At 40.7% G+C, this 17,749-nt stretch overlaps 4 protein-coding genes across 5 annotated transcripts in view; 3 read left to right on the top strand and 1 right to left on the bottom strand.

Moving 5' to 3' along the window:
* LOC144062085 (uncharacterized) overlaps window positions 1-866 on the top strand; it is a 2,416-nt gene extending 1,550 nt beyond the window's left edge. The window contains exon 2 of the mRNA XM_077583019.1: window positions 485-866. Coding sequence (XP_077439145.1) covers window positions 485-722 — 238 coding nt within the window. The 3' untranslated portion in view covers window positions 723-866. The remainder of the gene's footprint in view (window positions 1-484) is intronic.
* The window catches only part of dhcr24 (24-dehydrocholesterol reductase), a 25,892-nt gene extending 9,453 nt beyond the window's left edge, over window positions 1-16,439 (bottom strand). The window contains exons 1-5 of the mRNA XM_077583883.1: window positions 16,271-16,439; window positions 13,716-14,144; window positions 12,268-12,563; window positions 11,301-11,469; window positions 2,633-2,756 (exon numbers count right to left, since the gene is read on the bottom strand). Coding sequence (XP_077440009.1) covers window positions 2,633-2,650 — 18 coding nt within the window. The 5' untranslated portion in view covers window positions 2,651-2,756; window positions 11,301-11,469; window positions 12,268-12,563; window positions 13,716-14,144; window positions 16,271-16,439. The remainder of the gene's footprint in view (window positions 1-2,632; window positions 2,757-11,300; window positions 11,470-12,267; window positions 12,564-13,715; window positions 14,145-16,270) is intronic.
* LOC144062484 (uncharacterized) lies at window positions 3,444-8,716 on the top strand. Its single transcript, XM_077583893.1, has 2 exons — window positions 3,444-3,967; window positions 6,652-8,716. Exons 1-2 carry the CDS (start codon window positions 3,708-3,710, stop codon window positions 6,827-6,829), a joined length of 438 nt encoding a protein of 145 aa, XP_077440019.1. The 5' UTR covers window positions 3,444-3,707; the 3' UTR covers window positions 6,830-8,716.
* Window positions 10,193-17,749, top strand: pcsk9 (proprotein convertase subtilisin/kexin type 9). Of its 2 annotated transcripts, XM_077583881.1 has the most exons (11): window positions 10,193-10,408; window positions 11,311-11,502; window positions 12,283-12,418; window positions 12,502-12,623; window positions 12,774-12,915; window positions 13,662-13,849; window positions 13,931-14,114; window positions 14,364-14,540; window positions 14,947-15,107; window positions 16,264-16,396; window positions 17,106-17,749. In XM_077583881.1, exons 1-11 carry the CDS (start codon window positions 10,256-10,258, stop codon window positions 17,237-17,239), a joined length of 1,722 nt encoding a protein of 573 aa, XP_077440007.1. In that variant the 5' UTR covers window positions 10,193-10,255; the 3' UTR covers window positions 17,240-17,749. The 2 variants fall into 2 exon arrangements, with proteins under 2 accessions (XP_077440007.1, XP_077440006.1); XM_077583880.1 differs by having other exon boundaries at window positions 12,502-12,915.

The raw sequence follows: 17,749 nt of genomic DNA, 5'->3' as shown, positions 1-17,749 counted from the left end.
TTTTCGATACTGTAAATGTATAGGATCGTATGCCGAGAAAAGTTTCTTGGGAGGAGCAACATGGCGGCATCACGGCTTCAAAAGTCTTGGCGTATCAGCTATCCAGTAATATATTCTGATCAGTGGTTGTGCCGCAGTCTAACAAGCATGCCTATGTGGCGGCCATGTTGGTAGGGGCAATGTTCCTATCACAGGTAATGAAAGCATGGACGTTAGCTTACGGTCTGCACTTAGCTCAAAAGAGGCAAGTCACAGCTACATATTCATATCTATCTATGGATGTTGTATCCTCGGGTGCCAGTTGTGTACAAGTCTCAAACATGCTAGACTGTACTGATTTTGGTATACAGTTGCTTTTTGTCAAGCCCTTCTCTATGGCATTCAATCATAATGGAGGTGAAAAAAAAGAAGCGAACCTCAGAATGATGAGGCACATTTGCTTCCTCCTTAAAGGAGATAATTTGCTCTCTTTTTCCCCGTACAGGACTCTAGATTGCCAAAGACGAGGCACTCGCAGCGAGGACTTCGATTATCCCCCCATGGATCCCGGTGGCTTCAGCCCGCCGCCACATCCACCCCCCTGGCTGGGACCACCACCTCCCTACGAGGTGGCCATCAAAACCACGTGCAGCTCCACGCACCTGCGCCGGGCCTACTCCGACACGCACCTGGCCGCAGAGCCCTTATTCGGACGCTCCAGAGAGATTAGCTTTGAGGTTTAAAAGAGACATCCATACATTAATTTTCTGCTGCCTCTGTAGGGGGACGTCACGGTTGAGATGGAGCCTTGCCCGGATGACTTTGGGTTGAGAGGCGGGGTTAGGGTCACCCTGGACTACTCATCAGTCAATCGCAGGGTGCATACAGACAAACAACCACTCGCTCACATTCGCACCTATGCACAATTCAAGAGTCTTCAAGTAACATAATACGCATGTTTTTGAAGACATACAGTGACTATAAAAAGTCTACACACCCCTGTTCATGTTTAAAGGCAAGATTATTGTGATATAAAAACAAGACCAAGATAAATCATTTCAAAAGTTTTTTTTCAAGAGGGAAAGTGAACATAAACAAGTGAAACAATGTGGTTGCACAAGTGTGCACACCCTCATAACAAGGGATGTGGCTTTGTTCAGAAAAGCAGTCATGTTCAAGCTCATGTTAAATGGGAGTCAGCACACACCATTTAAAGTGCCTCAGATTGACCCCAAATACATTTCGGATGCTTTGGTAGTTTTTTTCTTTATAGCAGAAGACTGAAGGTTTTGTGCTAACACTAACTAGCTGCTATTTAGAACTAATTATAATTCGCTCCACTTTCACGAAGGTTCTCGTTGCAGTTAAAGAAAAACAGCTCCTGTTTATGATGGTGCCGCCACCATGCTACAGTTTGTATGGTGTTCTTTTGGTGATGGGCAGTGTTGTGCTTGAACCAAAGAGTTCAACCTTGGTTTCATTTGGACCATAACAAAATCACTTTTATTTTATGTATTATTTATCAATAATTAATGTCATGCGTTATCGTTTTAAACTGAAAGCTACGCATACTATATTTTATTTTATTTATTTAAAAAATATATATTTGAGGTATTAGTTTGTTATTAATATATTTGTATGTATTTATATATGTGATACAATGTCAGACAATGTAGTTGATAATGACTTGGAAAATAGATGATGCATTAAGTTTATCTGGAGATAAGTGTCCCTGCATATGCATGGTTTTAAGGGTTCGTAATGCAAGACAGCAGATGAAAGATTCATGCAACGGATTTTCATTGTGTGCGAGTGTGCGTGTGTGAATGTATTCTATCAACTGAATAAAATACTGATTAAGGGCACAACTGTACTGTGCAGACTGTTGGTTGTCTTATTTTTGGTACAATAATAGTTAAAAATACAATACTATACTATTATTTATTTCAAGGGAAAAAAAACAGAAAATATTTTAAATTGCTTTGTCAAAATGTTACGACTAGTTGGGACTTAATTGATTGCGCCATCTGCTGGTTACTACCAAGTGGTGCAACTGAGGACACCATTTGCTTCAACAAATAGTGGCGAGAAAATTTTAGTTTCTTCTTGTTTTTTTTGCATATAAAACGTATGTTTTTCTCTAATGTTTGAGTACAGTATTTTATTTTGTGTTGAATATTTTTTCCCAAAATAAAAAAAAGTATATGTATTTTTTATTGATTTTTTAGTAAGTTTTTTTTTCTATTAATGTATATTGTTTATAGTTATCAGACTTTTTGTAGCCTTTTCTCATAAAAAATGTAAATAATTAGATGTTTACTTAATGGTTATTTTTATTGTAATATTTCCGTACATCTTCTAATGCTTTTCCTTCTATTTGTGTTGCTTTTCTTTTGTTGCAATATATTTGTATTTTTAGATATTGTTTTGTCAATTTTTTAGCATTATTTTACTTGAGCCACACCCTGAAGTATTTCTTTGAGAGAATACTAACCATTATCTTTTTCGCCACTACATTCCCAATATGAAAATTTCCCACCTTCCCTCTTTAGTACTGACCACATGACACAACCGTGTTGATATGAACATCGGATTAATGAAATTCCGCATGCTGTGCTGTCATGTTTGTGCATAAGAGTGAAATATCACATACCACATCAGGAGAGAACATGGTGCCATATTGAAAACTTGCAGGTTGACGTCAGCTATTTACTTTAAGGTGAGTTATGGGAAATATCATTCTGACAATCAGTCCAAACAAAGTCAGGATGAACTGCCTGTCGAAATAAAAGTGTATGAAGATAAAATTAGGCTTCAGTCTGTTAAATAGCACACTCAGTTGAGGTTTACTGTCCAACTAAACATAAAAGTAGGAGAATTCCACTTTGTATATTTAAAACAATCAGATTTTTTTAAAATAAGTCCAGTAACTTAAAGCTAATGCTAGCACATAATGGCAACACATATATAACCCTGCAAAACATTTAGACATTCAATATAACTCAGCCATATATTCTTTATCCTCTGCTATGAGCTGGGACATGTTTACTGTACAGATGTCAAAGTATGGTATGTCTGTCTTATATTGACCCCAGATGGCTGAGACGGGAAGCAGCAAAATGGCCATTCAGTTGATGCAAAGTGTGACACAAACTGTTTAACTCTTTTTGTTCATGTCCTAACTTTTTATATATATATATATATATAAAGTAGAGTGCTATTTTGGAACTTGAATTACAGAAGTGTATTGAAAAAAAAGTTCAACATCTCGCTGCCTATAAAGTATGAATGTTACATATTGACACAAGACAACCTCTAGTAGTTGTTTTCATTGAAGTTGGAACTGGTTTCTGTCAGTCCAAAAGGTGCAGCAAACATGCAATGGTGACAATGTCCAGCCCACTCGGGTCTCGTCACAGAAAACCCCTCCTCGTGTTTAAAAAAAAACAAACCCAACACTTCCTCTCTGCTGCAGCCACAAAGCAGACGAGACGAGAGTTCCCCGGCTACCGCGTCTCTCCTCCGCCGCCAACCCTCGACGCAAACCGGATTATGTTCACTCTCCAGACGGCGCCGCGGGGGACCTTCTCCCCCTGAGCAGGCGGAGGCGGAGGCGGCGGCATGGGAGTGTTTTCACCTCGACGAGATGCTTGAAGAAGCGCACGCGCCTCCGCTGCAGACTGGCTGAGGACTCCCGGAGGAAGGCGAGGAGGAGCGGGACGGCGGCGATGCCGTTGCCTCAGGGCGCGCTGCTCCTCCTTGGCGTGCTGCTGATGGTGGCCGGCGGTTTGGTGGCCCTGTGCGCGCCTCTGCCCAGCTTTTCGGCGCCCGTCTTGGGGCTCTTCCTGGGCATGGGGGGCGTGGGCCTGCTGGTGAGCGGGCTGTGCATGGCCATGAAGAACCTGCAGGCGGCGGTACCGGGACATTTTCTGCTGCACCCGCGCACGGGCACGCGCTTCAGCCCGCAACAGTCGCTGGCCATCCAAAGGTAGAAAGACGAACTATGACGTCATAACACGTACTTCCGGGTAGCTTTTTCGTTGGGGGGCAGAACTGCCAAAAATTGTACTGAAAAGGGAAGTCAAGTCAAAAGTTTTCTTTACAATATGTTGTACGCGCCCCCTATTAGTCTTAACACAGCATTCTGATTAATATTAAGGTTTTAAGCAGCAAAATTCACCCGTTTTTACCCATATGAGGGGATGGCCATTTTTCAATTGTTTGTGATGTAAAATGAATTGTTTGTTCAATTGTCAGTTAACGACCACAGTTCTGCTGTTTTCTAGGTTTAGTCATGTGACATTCGCAAGCTGAGCCCCTGAGGTAATGTGATGTCATTTTCAGTCACCAACAAGTGGCAGTGCAAGGCAAAATGTCCGCTTGCTGGCATGGATAAAACAGGTGTTTTTTGCTGCTTAATTCACATCCCATAAACACAATATTAATCAGAATATGGTGTTAAGAATTGTGGAGTGCATAGAACATATTCATGTAAGAAACATTATGGATTTGACTTCCTCTTTAAGTTAAAGTAGATAACATTACATATAATATAACTCAAAAGTAATACATTTTTCATCGAGGATAAAGAATATATGTCTGAGTATTGTTATATTATTTGTCTACATGTGTTACTCCGCCATTTGTGTTCAAATAACTGTTGAATCCAAAATTGTGACTATCAATGCTAACAGTTAGCATGTTAATTGTGTTTTGCCTGTTGTTTTCATGACAATAGCACTTTTTTGTACAGACCATAAAATGTTAAAAACACAAAATATACTTACTGAACGTGGAATAAATTGTGCTCAAAACACTTCACAAATGTCATGAAAAATAAATCACAATATACTGGGGCGTGCCAAGATACACCAATAGCTGTAGTGTTTTATTTACCATTTAAAGGGGAAATGAAGAGATTAAAAATAATAAATACTGTGATATAAAATTACAGTAGCTATTAAACATTGATTAGAAATTCTGCCTGTACAGTGATAATAATACTCATTGATTACATTGACCTGGTGGTATGCCTGTGTGCTGCAAAGACACTTTGACACTTTAGCATCAGTCATCTAATAATAACTTAAAGGGCGCACTACAGCACAAATACCTCTGACAAAGCTCTTGTAAGCAAACACTAAACAGAGCTCATCCATTATTTACCCTGTTTTCCTGTAGGGAGCTAAATTCTTGAGGAGATAAATAGGAGGCATTTATTTCAGGTGAGGTGTCTAATAAATCGGAGGCAACTATTTGCATTTGAGGAAATACATACAGTATTTTTGCATAGGACTGGAATTTTATTACATTTATTTGAGGAAAAAGTGTCCAGTGGATCCAGGCTATGATTTGAGGAAATGAGGTGTCATGTAGGATCCAAACCCCTAAGGGGAAAATAGGAGCTGTTTATTTGAAGTCAAGATTTTGAGTGGATGACGATGATTATTTGAGGTGGGCGGCTATTAGAGAGGAATCTACTTTTTGAGGAAGTACAGCATTTCCATATAAGATTTTAATTATTGGGGGGAAATAGGCGTTTGAGGTGCGACAATTACTTTTTTTAACTGACAAACAATTGATGAGGCATAGTATCTAGTAGAGAAAAGGCTGATACCATTTGAGGAAATACAGTACAGCATTTTCTTGTAGGATGTGAGTTACGAGGGGAAAATATGTCTATTTGAGGTGAGGCATTTTTTATTCTCAATGACTAAGAAGCAGGTCGTTAATTGAGGCACTGCAACAGCATCTAAAGAGAGCAGATTTACTATTTGCTGTTGTATCGTGTTTTCTGATAGGATATGAATTCCTGAGGGGACGTGGGAAGCGTCTATTTGTGGCCTGGCATTTATTTCATTAAGCAGGCAACACTATTGGTGGATAATTGAGGCACATCTACAAAGCATAATGTACTATTTTGAGGCAGTATGGTCTTTCCCAATAGGCTCTGATTTCCTGAGGGGAACTACAAGGTGCTTATTTCAGGTCAGGCATGTATTTTTTCAAATGGGCGATGCACCTGATGATTAATTAAGGCGTGGCCTCCATTACACCAGTGACTACTGCACCTGAGGACATATTTCAGTATTATTTAGAGGTGAAACAATGACTCGATTAACAGACGATCAATTATTCAAATAATTGTTAGTTGCAGCCCTAGTATTACTGTATTGATTTTATGTGCAAGTGTACTTGCATATGATAACTACTGTTGTAGTTATCACTATGCAGCATGTACTACAAGTTAGTGTGTAGTTTGTCAAGTGTCGTGCTTCAGGGCTTTTTAGGAAGAAGGCGGTGAGAATAAGGCGGCGTCAGTTTTATGGCTTGATTATCGGATGTCCTAACCCATAACGCTTGACACTCTCCATTGACGTGGTCTGTGCTCAAAGACTTTAAACAAGATGTGCTCGGCTCTGTGTTCAATCTCACAGTAGTTTTACACAACGCACCATTCGCACAACTAAAGCGGTTAACCATTCAGAGCAATTATCGGTTTAAGAATTTAAAATGGTTTAAAAACATTTATTTATATCATTAGGTTTATGTCTTAAGTGAGGTGAGGTTTGTTCACAGTATTAGAGGTATGGTGTCTATTAGAGCACAAGTTTGAGGAACTGCGGTATTCTCCTGACCACACCACCTTCCTGTCATGTCTCCCTTTTTCAGGAGGTTGGACCGAATTCGTCGCGAGATGTCGACGGACTCCGTCGGCGGTGCTCCGGATCCCGAACCGGCCCTGGAGCCGGTCCTCCCGTCCACCCCGCCCCCCTGGACCATGGAACCTCCCCCGTCCTACGACACGGTGATGAAGATCCAAGAGCACGGCGGCAACGAGCAGCTCTAAAGTCGCCCCCAGGGGATGTTTGGACTTTGATGCCTTGTGCATGTTGTGCTTGTGGACCAAATGGTTGCTAACAAGCTGCTTCACTTTTCATTCGGGTGCCTTTAAGTGGGACCAAAGGACTTTCTTAAAGGGAAACCGTCAACTTGATTGGCTTGCTTGAATTGACGTGACCAACTACTGTGGCGACACAGCACTTCCTGTTTTAGCAAAGCATTCCCTGAGCACCAAGTGCCTTAATCTGGAGCCACTTTTTACACAAAAGTAGAGCATCAGTCATGAAAAAAATCCTAAATTATTCACATTAGCCTTTCATGCAGGACCAGGCAAAAGTGGGATATGGCCACACTGAAATCATTAGATTACATTCTGAATGAGGGGAAATGTCTTTATTTGAGGTGAGGCATCTATTAAAGCAGAGATTATTACAAAAGAGCGGTGTTTTTAAGATCTAACGTTTTGAACTGTTAGATTTTATTTGAGGTGAGGTTTTTATATAAACGATGCACCATCCCACAATCAGATTATTAGATGGCCTCAGTGCCCTGGAAAATAGGAGACTCTTATTTGAGATGAGGCGTCTGTAAGATTGGAGACGAGTTTTAAAGAAGTACAGGTTTTTGTAAACACTCTGTAGTCCCGAGGGGGGAAATAGGAGCTGTTTATTTGAGGTAAGGCACCTAATTGTTTGCGTAAAAAAAAAAAATGCACCTGGTGATTAATTGAGGCATGGCGTCTATACAAGCACGGACTACTATTTGAGGAAGCATAGCGTTTTCGTATGGGATTTGAAGTAAAAAGGGGAAGATACAGTAGGAGGTGTAGGTGTTTGTTTGAGATAAGGCATCTATTTGAGTGGAGGCTACTTTTTGAGGACATATGGCATTTTCGTAAGATATCTGACTTCCTGTGGGGAAACTCGATGTCATTTAGTTGAGGTGAGACATTTGTCCAAGTGAACAATACACCATCCCATATTATTTGTTGAATGGCGTTAGTTGAGGTGTTTATTAGAGCGGAGGCTACTATTTGAGGAAGTTTTATACTTTCGTATTAGAGCTAACGTCCTTAGGAGAAAATAAGGGTGTGTTTTTTTTAAGTGGGGCATCTATTTGAATGGATCCTCTTTTGAAAAAGTACAGTATGGTGTATTTGTTTAAGACCTAGAGGGTAAAATAGAGGATGGTTGGCATTTATTTGAGGTGAGGCATCCAAAGCAAATTATCTTGATCATTTGAGGAAGTATAGCATTTTAATGTAAGATCTGAAGTCCTCTACTAAATAAGGTGAGGTGTCTGTAAAGGCAGGCTACTATATGATGAAGTATTGTATTATAGTGTAAGTCCTAATTCCCTGAGGCAACACTGGAAGGCATTTAATTGAAGTGAGATTTTTCACGCAAATGACCCTCCATCCTGAAACCAGATCATTCATTGGCCTCCGCGCCACTTAAACAGGAGGCGTTATTTGAGTCAGCATCCAATTCAGAATGCGGCGACACTGCTCACAGCAGGCATTTCAATTGTACCTGGGGAATGCTATGATTACCCGCCTAATGATTTTTTTACTGCAAAGATGTCACCTTAAAATGTCCAATTGGATCGCTCGAATGTTATTCCTCATGCTACTGACAGCCACTAGGGGGCATCTTTGCATGGTAACTGCAAATGCTACGTTATGGCGTGCAACCCAACCTTGCTTTTTGTCCCCCTCGGGCACAAAAATTGAGTCGTCCAATCATGTCATTTTCTATGCAACTGGCAACCACTTGGGGGCACCTTTGCATGGTATTGGGGGATTGCTTGATCGACTGTTATCAATTTCTTGTTGTCTTGGTTGTCAATGATCTCAATTGTGATGTAATTGTTTGCGTTCTATATAAAACCTTCACAAATTTTGGGATGCTCATGTTATTTATTGATGGAGTTATTTCACATTGTTGGTATTAATTAAAGAGGACATCACAGTGGCCTCACAGTCTAAATGTCCAGGGTTCGAATCTTGTCTCTCACTTTTCTCCGACTTCCATAAACATTTTGGGCTTATTTGAAGATGGGCAACTGGCAGGACAACACTTGGAGTGGCCGTTGATTTTTCTTTCTTAAAATGTTTTACCGTAGCAGTTTTAAGTTGTATGAACAGTGTTCACAACTAGATAGTAGTCATTGATTAAGAGCACCTGTAATCTCAAGACTCTAGTTCTCCGCCAGAGGAGGAGAGTGCACTTGGTAAGAAGCCAGGTTTCCGCCCCTCCCCCAAAAAAAATTTTCCCAGGTAAAATAGGAAGTATATTATATGCAAAAAAACAAAAAGTCCCAAAAAATAATAATAATTGTAAAATCCCAAACTATTCTAACCCTGGGACCAAGGTGACCTATCACAACCTAACCCTCCAGGCCTTGCTTGCCTTTGGGCTTTAATAGGCAGCAGAGTGGAACCTTAACCGCCACCCTCCTCCTCCTCCTCACACACACACCTTGAAGTTTGAGTGTGCCGTGGCCATGGTGGAGGGGAAGCCGTACCGCTACGGGCTGATCGTTGCTGGCTGGTGCGTGGTGACCATGGGCCTGTTCATCATGACCAGGGAGAGGCCCCATGTCTACGCCACTATGTGTGCCCTGGGTGGAGCCATGGTTCTGATTGGGACAGTGTGGAGCGTGTGCCAATGTTACCCTAAGGTTGGTTTCATAGCATTTCAAAGTGTGTTATTGGTGACAGTGACGTTTGTGTGTGTGTGTGTGTATATGTGTGTTAGGTTATTCTAGCTCCCGGTATGTGGGATAAGAACCTGGAGGAAGTAACACCCAGGAAGCAATATGAGAGGTACATAGACATACATTACCTGTATTGACAGCATTTTACCTAGAAATAAATAACAATGTAATTATTATTTTTAGTACAGTAATCTGTGTTATACAATTTTTTGTTGCTATGCTTTAATTATAATATTGTTGTGGCACTTTTTATTTTGATGTAAGGCACGCAGAGGCACACACTTCCTGCGTCACACCCCTGAAGAGGCACAATAGCTGCCCAACGCTGCATCTGCTCGAGCGTCATTGGCAGCCTGTCTAGATAGATCCACCAAAACTGACCAATATGGTCTTTGGAAATATTTTTTTGTCATTTGATGATGGTCGAAGAAAAATGCATTAAATACATGTATCTACTTTTTTGTCATCCAAATGTATTCCATTGCTCTTATTTCAGCTCCCATTCTGCTCACAACCACCAGGGGGTGTAGTTGTACCTTCTTTATCTAGTTGTGTGACGTCACCGTACCTGCCACCAATTATAGCAATCATCAGGGAGTTTTTTTTTTTTTTTTGGTGGTGGGGGCATATGCAAACTGACACACATCGATTGGAGTCTTTTGCATCTTCTCTGTACCGGCCTCTTGTTAAACACAAGATTGCAGTAGATTAGAGCATGATAATGTCAGCCACGGTTGGCTGCCTCGTTTTGTGTGTGTGTTGGGGGTTGAGCGCGTGCGGCCAGACTCCCCAAGTATCAGAACCAGTGATCCGGATAACGAACTGGACCAGAACTGAACCCAATGCAGAGTTTCTACAATGCATCAAGGTAAGACGCACATGCATCCGAATCATTTGCGTTCAAGATTCACCTTTAATATGTTGTTCAACTTCAAATAAGTTTACGTATGGGTTTATTACCAATATTGGATTTGTAAGTGTTATTTTACATATTTTTGTTTTATAGCAATCTTTCATGCACTTTTTATTAGTAACGACTCATCATTAGGATAACTGTATTTTTTAGATTTTTGTTTTGTTTTAAATGTTAATTGTTTTAATGTCTTAAATGTTATTTCTGTATGTTTGCAGTATTTTTTAACATATAGTAATAATTTCTTGACTTTAAAAAAAAAAATTTTTTCCACTTCTTCAATTACATTTTATAATTTGATTTTAGTGTTATGATTTTTTTTATCATTAAAGTGTCCTACAATTTATAAAAATTGTTCACCTAATTATTGATTTAGTAATATATTTAAAAAAAAATCAATTGTGTATTTTTCGTGTTGCTGTCATTATTATTATTATTATTATTATTATTATTATTATTATTTAAAATAATGTAAGTTATTACCATTCATCAATGATTACAAACGTTCTACAGTTTATTTAGTTTTTGGGGTCAAAATTTTAAACAGGTGTTTATTTTAAGGTATAGAGTACTCGAGGAGTCTGCCGACACCAGACACCGATTAAAAAAAAGTCTGACATTGAGTAAGTCCTCCTCGGCAGTAGTTAGTTGGCGCTATGCTGCGGCAGTTGGAGACATTGTCGAAACAGAGTAAATCTTGTACTGGTGTCTGAAAAAAAAGTGGTATTGAACATCCTAATTATAATTATTATTAATAGTATATGGTTTACAATGATTATAATACTATTTGTAATGCTCATGCGTGTTTTTGTGCTACGTTAAAAGCAATAGTCTTTTGACTTTTTACCTCCTCCAAGGCGGCGTGGCGCGTGCCGGGACGTTACATGGTTATGCTGCACGGTGAGGGCGATGTGCACATGAGCATCAGGAGGCTGAGGGTCACCGCGGGCAGGTTGGGCCACCAAGTGGAGGTCCTACGCACCTTCTTCTTCTTCCCGGGGGCCCTGCGAGGCTTCCTGGTCAAGATGAGCAGTGACGTCATCCAAGTGGTAACATTTTTATTTGGGATAGCGCTTCTAGTCATGCAGACTTTTTTTCTATTTATAAGCAAATAATTGGAATTTTGGTCACTCGCGCTGGGCTGACTTCATGGCAGGTCCTCACTTGCTGTGTGTTGCATAGCAAATACATCCCTTTTCCCCATAGGACTTCTCATCTATTTGACAATGTGACAATGACAGGAACTGCACGCAGACTGCAGTGTTGGAAAAAAGATGGACTTTAAAGAAGAAAAGTGGATACAATGTTAAAATTTTGATATTTTGTTAAAATGAAGCTTCTTATGGATCTCAAACATTTAGGTTACTCAGTAAAAAAAATATTTTTTTGTTAAAAAGTACCCCTGACACAAGTTCAAGTTCAACCAATGCAATTTGGTGGACGTGACTCATAACAGGATGCACGAAAATGACTCAAGAACCCATGACCAAAATAGAACAAACAGTCAGCCATTTTGGGCAAATTCCAGTGCTCGAAAGAAAAAAAATAGAAGGTTAGATCGTGACAAATTTCAGGGCTTGAAAGTTAGAAGAAAAAAAATCATCCCTCGGCAGCAGTTTTATGCAAACAACGCGAAATTTGGTGGGCATGTTGATCACAAGTTCAACAAAATGCACCAAAAAAGTCTCAGGGACTTATACCCGAAATCACACAGGAAGTTGTCTAATTAGATTTGAAGCAGACATTTTGGGCAAATTCATACTTGCGACATGTGAATGGTTTGTTCTGGCACAAAAGTGATCTACTGTACATACTTTTTGCGTGTTCAGGCACTGACGCTCCCTCATGTCCAATACGTGGAGGAGGACTCCTTCATCTTCGCTCAGAGCGCCCCCTGGAATCTCCGCAAGTTACTACAGCCTCACCCTGGCAGGACCTGGGAAAACACAACATACACTCCACCCAGTATGTTATGCCCTTTGACACACACATATGTGAACACACACACCACACATCAACATCGTCATTGAAGAGCCTTGTACTTGCAGATGATGGCAGCATGGCGGAGGTCTATCTGATGGACGGCAGTGTTCGGGATTCTCACAGAGAGCTGAAAGGACGAATTGTTGCTACAGATTTCAATGACACCCCAGAGGAAGATGGAGTCAAAGTACAATACATACAAACACACAAAATTAATTTTCTGGGTCATATGCCACTTGTTGCTAGGCAGAACACAAACTACCCCATAAACCAAGGGTGGAAAAAAATTCAGCCACGCCCACTTAACAGAACAAAAAGTTTGTTTGCCTTTCTCCAGGCTAGTCGGTGTAACAGTCACGGCACCCACGTAGCCAGCGTGGTGAGCGGGGCCGACTCGGGAGCGGCCCGAGGTGCGGGCGTCCACTTGGTGCGGGTGCTCAACTGTCATGGAAAGGGGTCCGTATCAGGGGCTTTGGCAGGTGAGGCTCCTTTGAAATAAATTTAGCAGTTTTTTCCTCTGTACTTGTATATAATACATAATATATGTATTATCCGAGTGAATAATATGAATGAATAAATATTTAAAACATACCATTAAAGTGTAAATGCTTTTAGAGGGGAAGTCGACCCCCCCCCCCCCCCAAAAAAAATAAATAAATAAATAAAATACAATTCTTGACAATAATATGTTCTATGCAGCCCCAATAGTCTAAATATTAAATACGGTATTCTGGTTAATATTGCATTAGTGGAATATGAGTTAAGCAGTAAAATCCAGCAGTTTTCCTCAATATCATAAGGAGGCCATTTTGCCACTTGCTATCGAGTGAAAATGACGTCACAGTTGCTCAGGTAACAACCAATCACAGTTCAGCTTCAGAAAACAGGTGAGCTGTGATTGGTCGTTGCCTAAGCCCTGAGCAACTGTGATGTCATCTTCAGTAGACAGCAAGTGGCAAAATGGCCGCCCCCTGAGATAAAAACGGCTGGATTTTACCACATAACTTCTATTCCACAAATGTAATATTAATCAGAATGTCATGTTTAGATTAATGAGGTCACATATAACATATTATTGTCAAGAATCTTTCAGGATGACGTCCCCTTTAAATCCATGGGTTTTCAATCTATTTTATTTATTTTTGCAAAGGTTTGCATATTTTCATGGGAAATTAAGAGTAGCTGGATGGAGGGTGCCTCTTCTTTAATTTTCATTTGTTGTAAGGCTTGGGGTACATTCGGGCCGCTTCGCACGGACTTCCAGTCATCGTGTTGCTACCTTTTGTCGGCGCCTTCAGTCGCACGTTGAACTCGGCCAGTCGGGAGCTGGTGGTGAACGGCGCCGTGGTTGTAGCCGCGGCCGGGAACTACCGAGACGATGCCTGCCTCTACTCGCCGGCATCTGAACCTGAGGTGACGCCATGTGGGGACACCAAGTGAGGGGCCCAAAGAGGGCTGAGGGTGATTTTGTCGTGTCACCGCCTCTGCGCACAGGTGATCACCGTGGGGGCCATTGACGTTCGGAAACGGCTAGTGGCGCAAGGCTTGGGCGGCACCAACTTCGGGCCGTGCGTGGACTTGTTTGCGCCTGGTGATGACATCATCGGTGCAAGCAGTGAATGTGACACTTGTTTTACAGCCCGGAGTGGAACCTCACAGGCGGCGGCGCACGTGACAGGTTTGTGATGTTGTAAGTCCTTCTCCAGTCCTGTAGGTGGCAGTAATAAGCAGTTTCAGCTAACCAACACTGGTGGGTCACGACTTGATTATCCACTAATACATTCACTAACTAAAATGATAGCTATCAATCAAGTAAAGAACACATCTATGAAATTAAATTACCTCTTTAACTAGCTAACCAAGTAAACAAAAAAAAAAATCGAATCATAACTTAACATTTCATTGTGTCTTTTTAAATTACTATTAGGCATCGCGGCTGTGATCCTGTCATCCAATCAAAAAGCGTCACCACTGCAGGTTCTTCATATGTTGCTACGCTACTCCACTGGCGGTGCAGTGGACCTCCACGCGCTTTTGGGAACATATCGCCTCACCACCCCTAACATGGTGGCTGCCATGCCGCCTCTTGTCAACAACACGACAAGTAAATAAGATGTTAATCACTACTTTGGTAGACACACTACTCACAAAAAGTTAGGTATATTTGGCTTTTGAGTGATTTTTTTTTTTTAAGATTCTGAGATTTTTAGGTTCTCTTATCTTTTGAATGCTTATGTACAATTGTTCAATGTTTTATTACTTTTACTAAAATAGCTAGCTGAAAGGCACAATTCAACAATTTGACTAAGTAACCACAGCAACCATCGAAGGTTGCAGTGAATTTTAGGTTCATTTTGCAATTTTACCCAAAAGTCCAACACTGTATCCCTAACTTTTTGGGAGAAGTGCATACATTTGAATTCTGAAATTTACATTTTGTTTGGTGGTGTGTTTTGAAATATCTAAGTTAGGTTACCGACATAACTCATCTACGTTGGGGGGTAAACCAGGTGGGGTGCTTCTGTGTCGCTCGGTGTGGTCAGAGAGGCCCGGACCCTCCGGTAAAGACCAGACCGTCACCAAAACCATCAGTCGCTGCCGTACGGGGGAGCTGATGATGGGCTGCAGCAGCTACCATCCACACGGAAGCAGACCGGGACAAACCATTCATGTAGGCTATGGATGTTTTGCATTGAGAAACTTTTTTGGGTGCGTGGATCATATAGGAAATCATGAAATTAATATTTTTCTGTCGGTCGCCTTGTTAGCAATGCATTAACTTTTTAGCCCATTTTTGGGGGGTGCTTTACCTAAATTGAATCCCAGCACTCCTAAAATTTAAGAGATGTACCGTAGTTATTATGTTAAATAAGTCTAGAGACGTGTGTTTTTTTTGAAACGTAAGAGTTAACAAAATTAGAGCAACTGCGAGCCAAGGTTCAACTCCAAGCTAACTGATTGGATACCCATGACTAAAAAGTCTTATGCTTCCCTGAATTAAATTGCTTAAAAATGTACAAAATGGTTACATTTATCTTGCCTGGTTGGCAGCTCAGCACCCCTAAACCTTCTAGAATAGCCCCTGAACAAAACAACTAGAAAACATTGTGATACGACAAATTATGGCTCAGTTTACTGACCAAACCCAGAAAACAGGTAAGCCATGATTTGTCATTACCTACTTCCTCAGCACAGGTGATGTCATCTTCAGTTGACAAGTGGAAAATTTAGTTTTTAAATGTATAAATTGTACAAGAAAAATAATGAAGTTATCAAATTAATTCAGGACAAAATATTAACTATTTACTGCTGAAAATGGCTGTGAGTCAAGTATCCCTTTAAATTGTCTGCTGAGATAATGCAAGCTTGATAATTAGCTTAAAAACAAACAAACACAAAATTAATACTAAAATATAACCACTTTACTACCTAGCTGACAAAGTCTCTACCAGTAAAACAAAACAAAAAGAGTTCAAAACATTGTGTAAATTCAATTAGTTGCATAGTCGTGCTGCCTAGCTAAAGCTCGTTAACAAAAATTGAAGCTAGCAGCTAGCCGGCTAACGAGCTGCTAATACTGCACTACTGTAAATAGCTAGTTAGCTAGCTAATTGACTAAATAGCTAACGGACAACTAACATTATAAAAAATATAATGAAAAAAAAAAAACTAAAATATATATTTTTTAAAGAAAACAAAAAAATGCCGTTAAAACCTGTTGATCCTTTGGAGTAATTTGACAAAAGCATACCACAGAGAACCGTTTTAAATTGGGAGAGAGAGCGACAGACAGAGAGAGAAAAAAAGCACAATTATGTCTCCTAAAGGTCCAACCTGCCGACGTGATGGAATGCATGGCCGGTGGGGGCTTCCATGCAGTGGCCCGCTGCTGCGTGACGGACAGTCCGCAGTCCGGTGCCCAAGTGGAGAGTCATGATGGCCCGCAACATCAGCTATCAGGTACATACGATACGCGTACATGCATGTGTTAGAACCCCCAAATCCAACCTGTCCTTAAAGCTTTTAAAATGGGGGAGACAGTAGGCTAAGAGTGAGCGTGTCTAGAGTAGTGGTGTCCAAACTATGGCCCGGAGGCCATTTGTGGCCCACCACCACACATTTTTCAGTGGCCATGGTTGTGACACGGCCTGCAAGGCTATAAAAAAAAAAAAAGTTCTACTACAAATACAATCAACGCAACACACAATCAACACAATTTCTCTTCAAAATTTGGTGGTGAATAAAGCTCATTAAACTTTAGAAATAAAAACAGTTTCTTCCATATTATGCTTCGTCCGATTTGGTCCCATTTATGAGCATGTCACATAATGAAACCTCAAGTGACAGTTTAAAAAATGGTCATCTTACAACAGTTTACACTCTTTTTGGTCTTTGAATGCGGAGATGAGATTCAGCTGCTCTAAAGTTTGGACACCCCTGGTCTAGACCCTATTGTGCCATGCTGGTTAGTGACAAGCCCAGGGTGTATCCCACTTCCTCGCCCAAATTTGTTATTTCAGAGATGTGTGTCAAACTGGTAGCTCTCAGTTGGTGATCCCTGCTCTATAAGTATACATACACTAATATGTGTGATGATAATTGCGTATTGTTTTCCTTAGAAAATGGATGAAAGCATGGACATTAAAATGGTGTCTCCTCCTGCTTCTAGGCTCTGAGTGCAGGGTGTCAGAACCGCGGCTTCACCCTTCCTGCCCACTGGGCTGGACCCGGACCGAGTGGAGGCCGGTTGCCAAGGGCGATGGGGAGGGTGTCATCGTCTGCTGTCGCCGCAAAAGAGTGTAAACTTGTGTACCTAATGATGTGGCCAATCATCAGCAGGCGGCATGAAATCAAATCGAGCAATCAAATGGAAAGCTTGATGAGGCCTGGAGGAGGCGGCACATAATCAACTTGATTGGAGTCGGCCTGATTAACATTGAAGACTGCATGTGGCTTTTTGGCACTGAAGAAGTTCATGGAGTAATTCAGGTCAACTTGATTATTTGATTAATTATTGGAATGATTTAATTATTTTTTACTACACATCCATTGCTTTGTTTTATTATAAATTATATTACTGACTAGTAGTCAGTAATATAATAGTCACTAGTCAGTGACTACTGCATATTTCTCTGAATAAAAAAAGTCATGCTTTTTTTTCTTGTTTTATGATCACGTAAAAAAAAAAGAAAAAAGACAATAATACTATTAGGCTGACATATGAGGAACATAGTTACATTCTATGGGACAAAATATTAGGAACACACTTTTGGTAATCAAGGTGCCGCACAAAAACTGCAATTAAAAAACAAG

This window comes from Vanacampus margaritifer, chromosome 13 (assembly GCF_051991255.1).
Source record: "Vanacampus margaritifer isolate UIUO_Vmar chromosome 13, RoL_Vmar_1.0, whole genome shotgun sequence".
Lineage (NCBI taxonomy): Eukaryota > Metazoa > Chordata > Actinopteri > Syngnathiformes > Syngnathidae > Vanacampus > Vanacampus margaritifer.
The sequence above is the reverse complement of the archived record's forward strand: the minus strand, read 5'-3'. Positions and strand labels throughout refer to the sequence as shown.

What these genes read in the sequence shown, in the direction of transcription:
- LOC144062484 (XM_077583893.1), top strand. Translation starts at nt 3,708, where the DNA reads ATGCCGTTGCCTCAGGGCGCGCTGCTCCTCCTTGGCGTGCTGCTGATG. An exon ending in CAGTCGCTGGCCATCCAAAG is followed by an intron (nt 3,968 to 6,651) that starts GTAGAAAGACGA and finishes TCCCTTTTTCAG; the next exon opens with GAGGTTGGACCGAATTCGTC.
- pcsk9 (XM_077583880.1), top strand. Translation starts at nt 10,256, where the DNA reads ATGATAATGTCAGCCACGGTTGGCTGCCTCGTTTTGTGTGTGTGTTGG. An exon ending in TCTTGTCAACAACACGACAA is followed by an intron (nt 14,541 to 14,946) that starts GTAAATAAGATG and finishes GGGGTAAACCAG; the next exon opens with GTGGGGTGCTTCTGTGTCGC. An exon ending in CCCGCAACATCAGCTATCAG is followed by an intron (nt 16,397 to 17,105) that starts GTACATACGATA and finishes TCCTGCTTCTAG; the next exon opens with GCTCTGAGTGCAGGGTGTCA.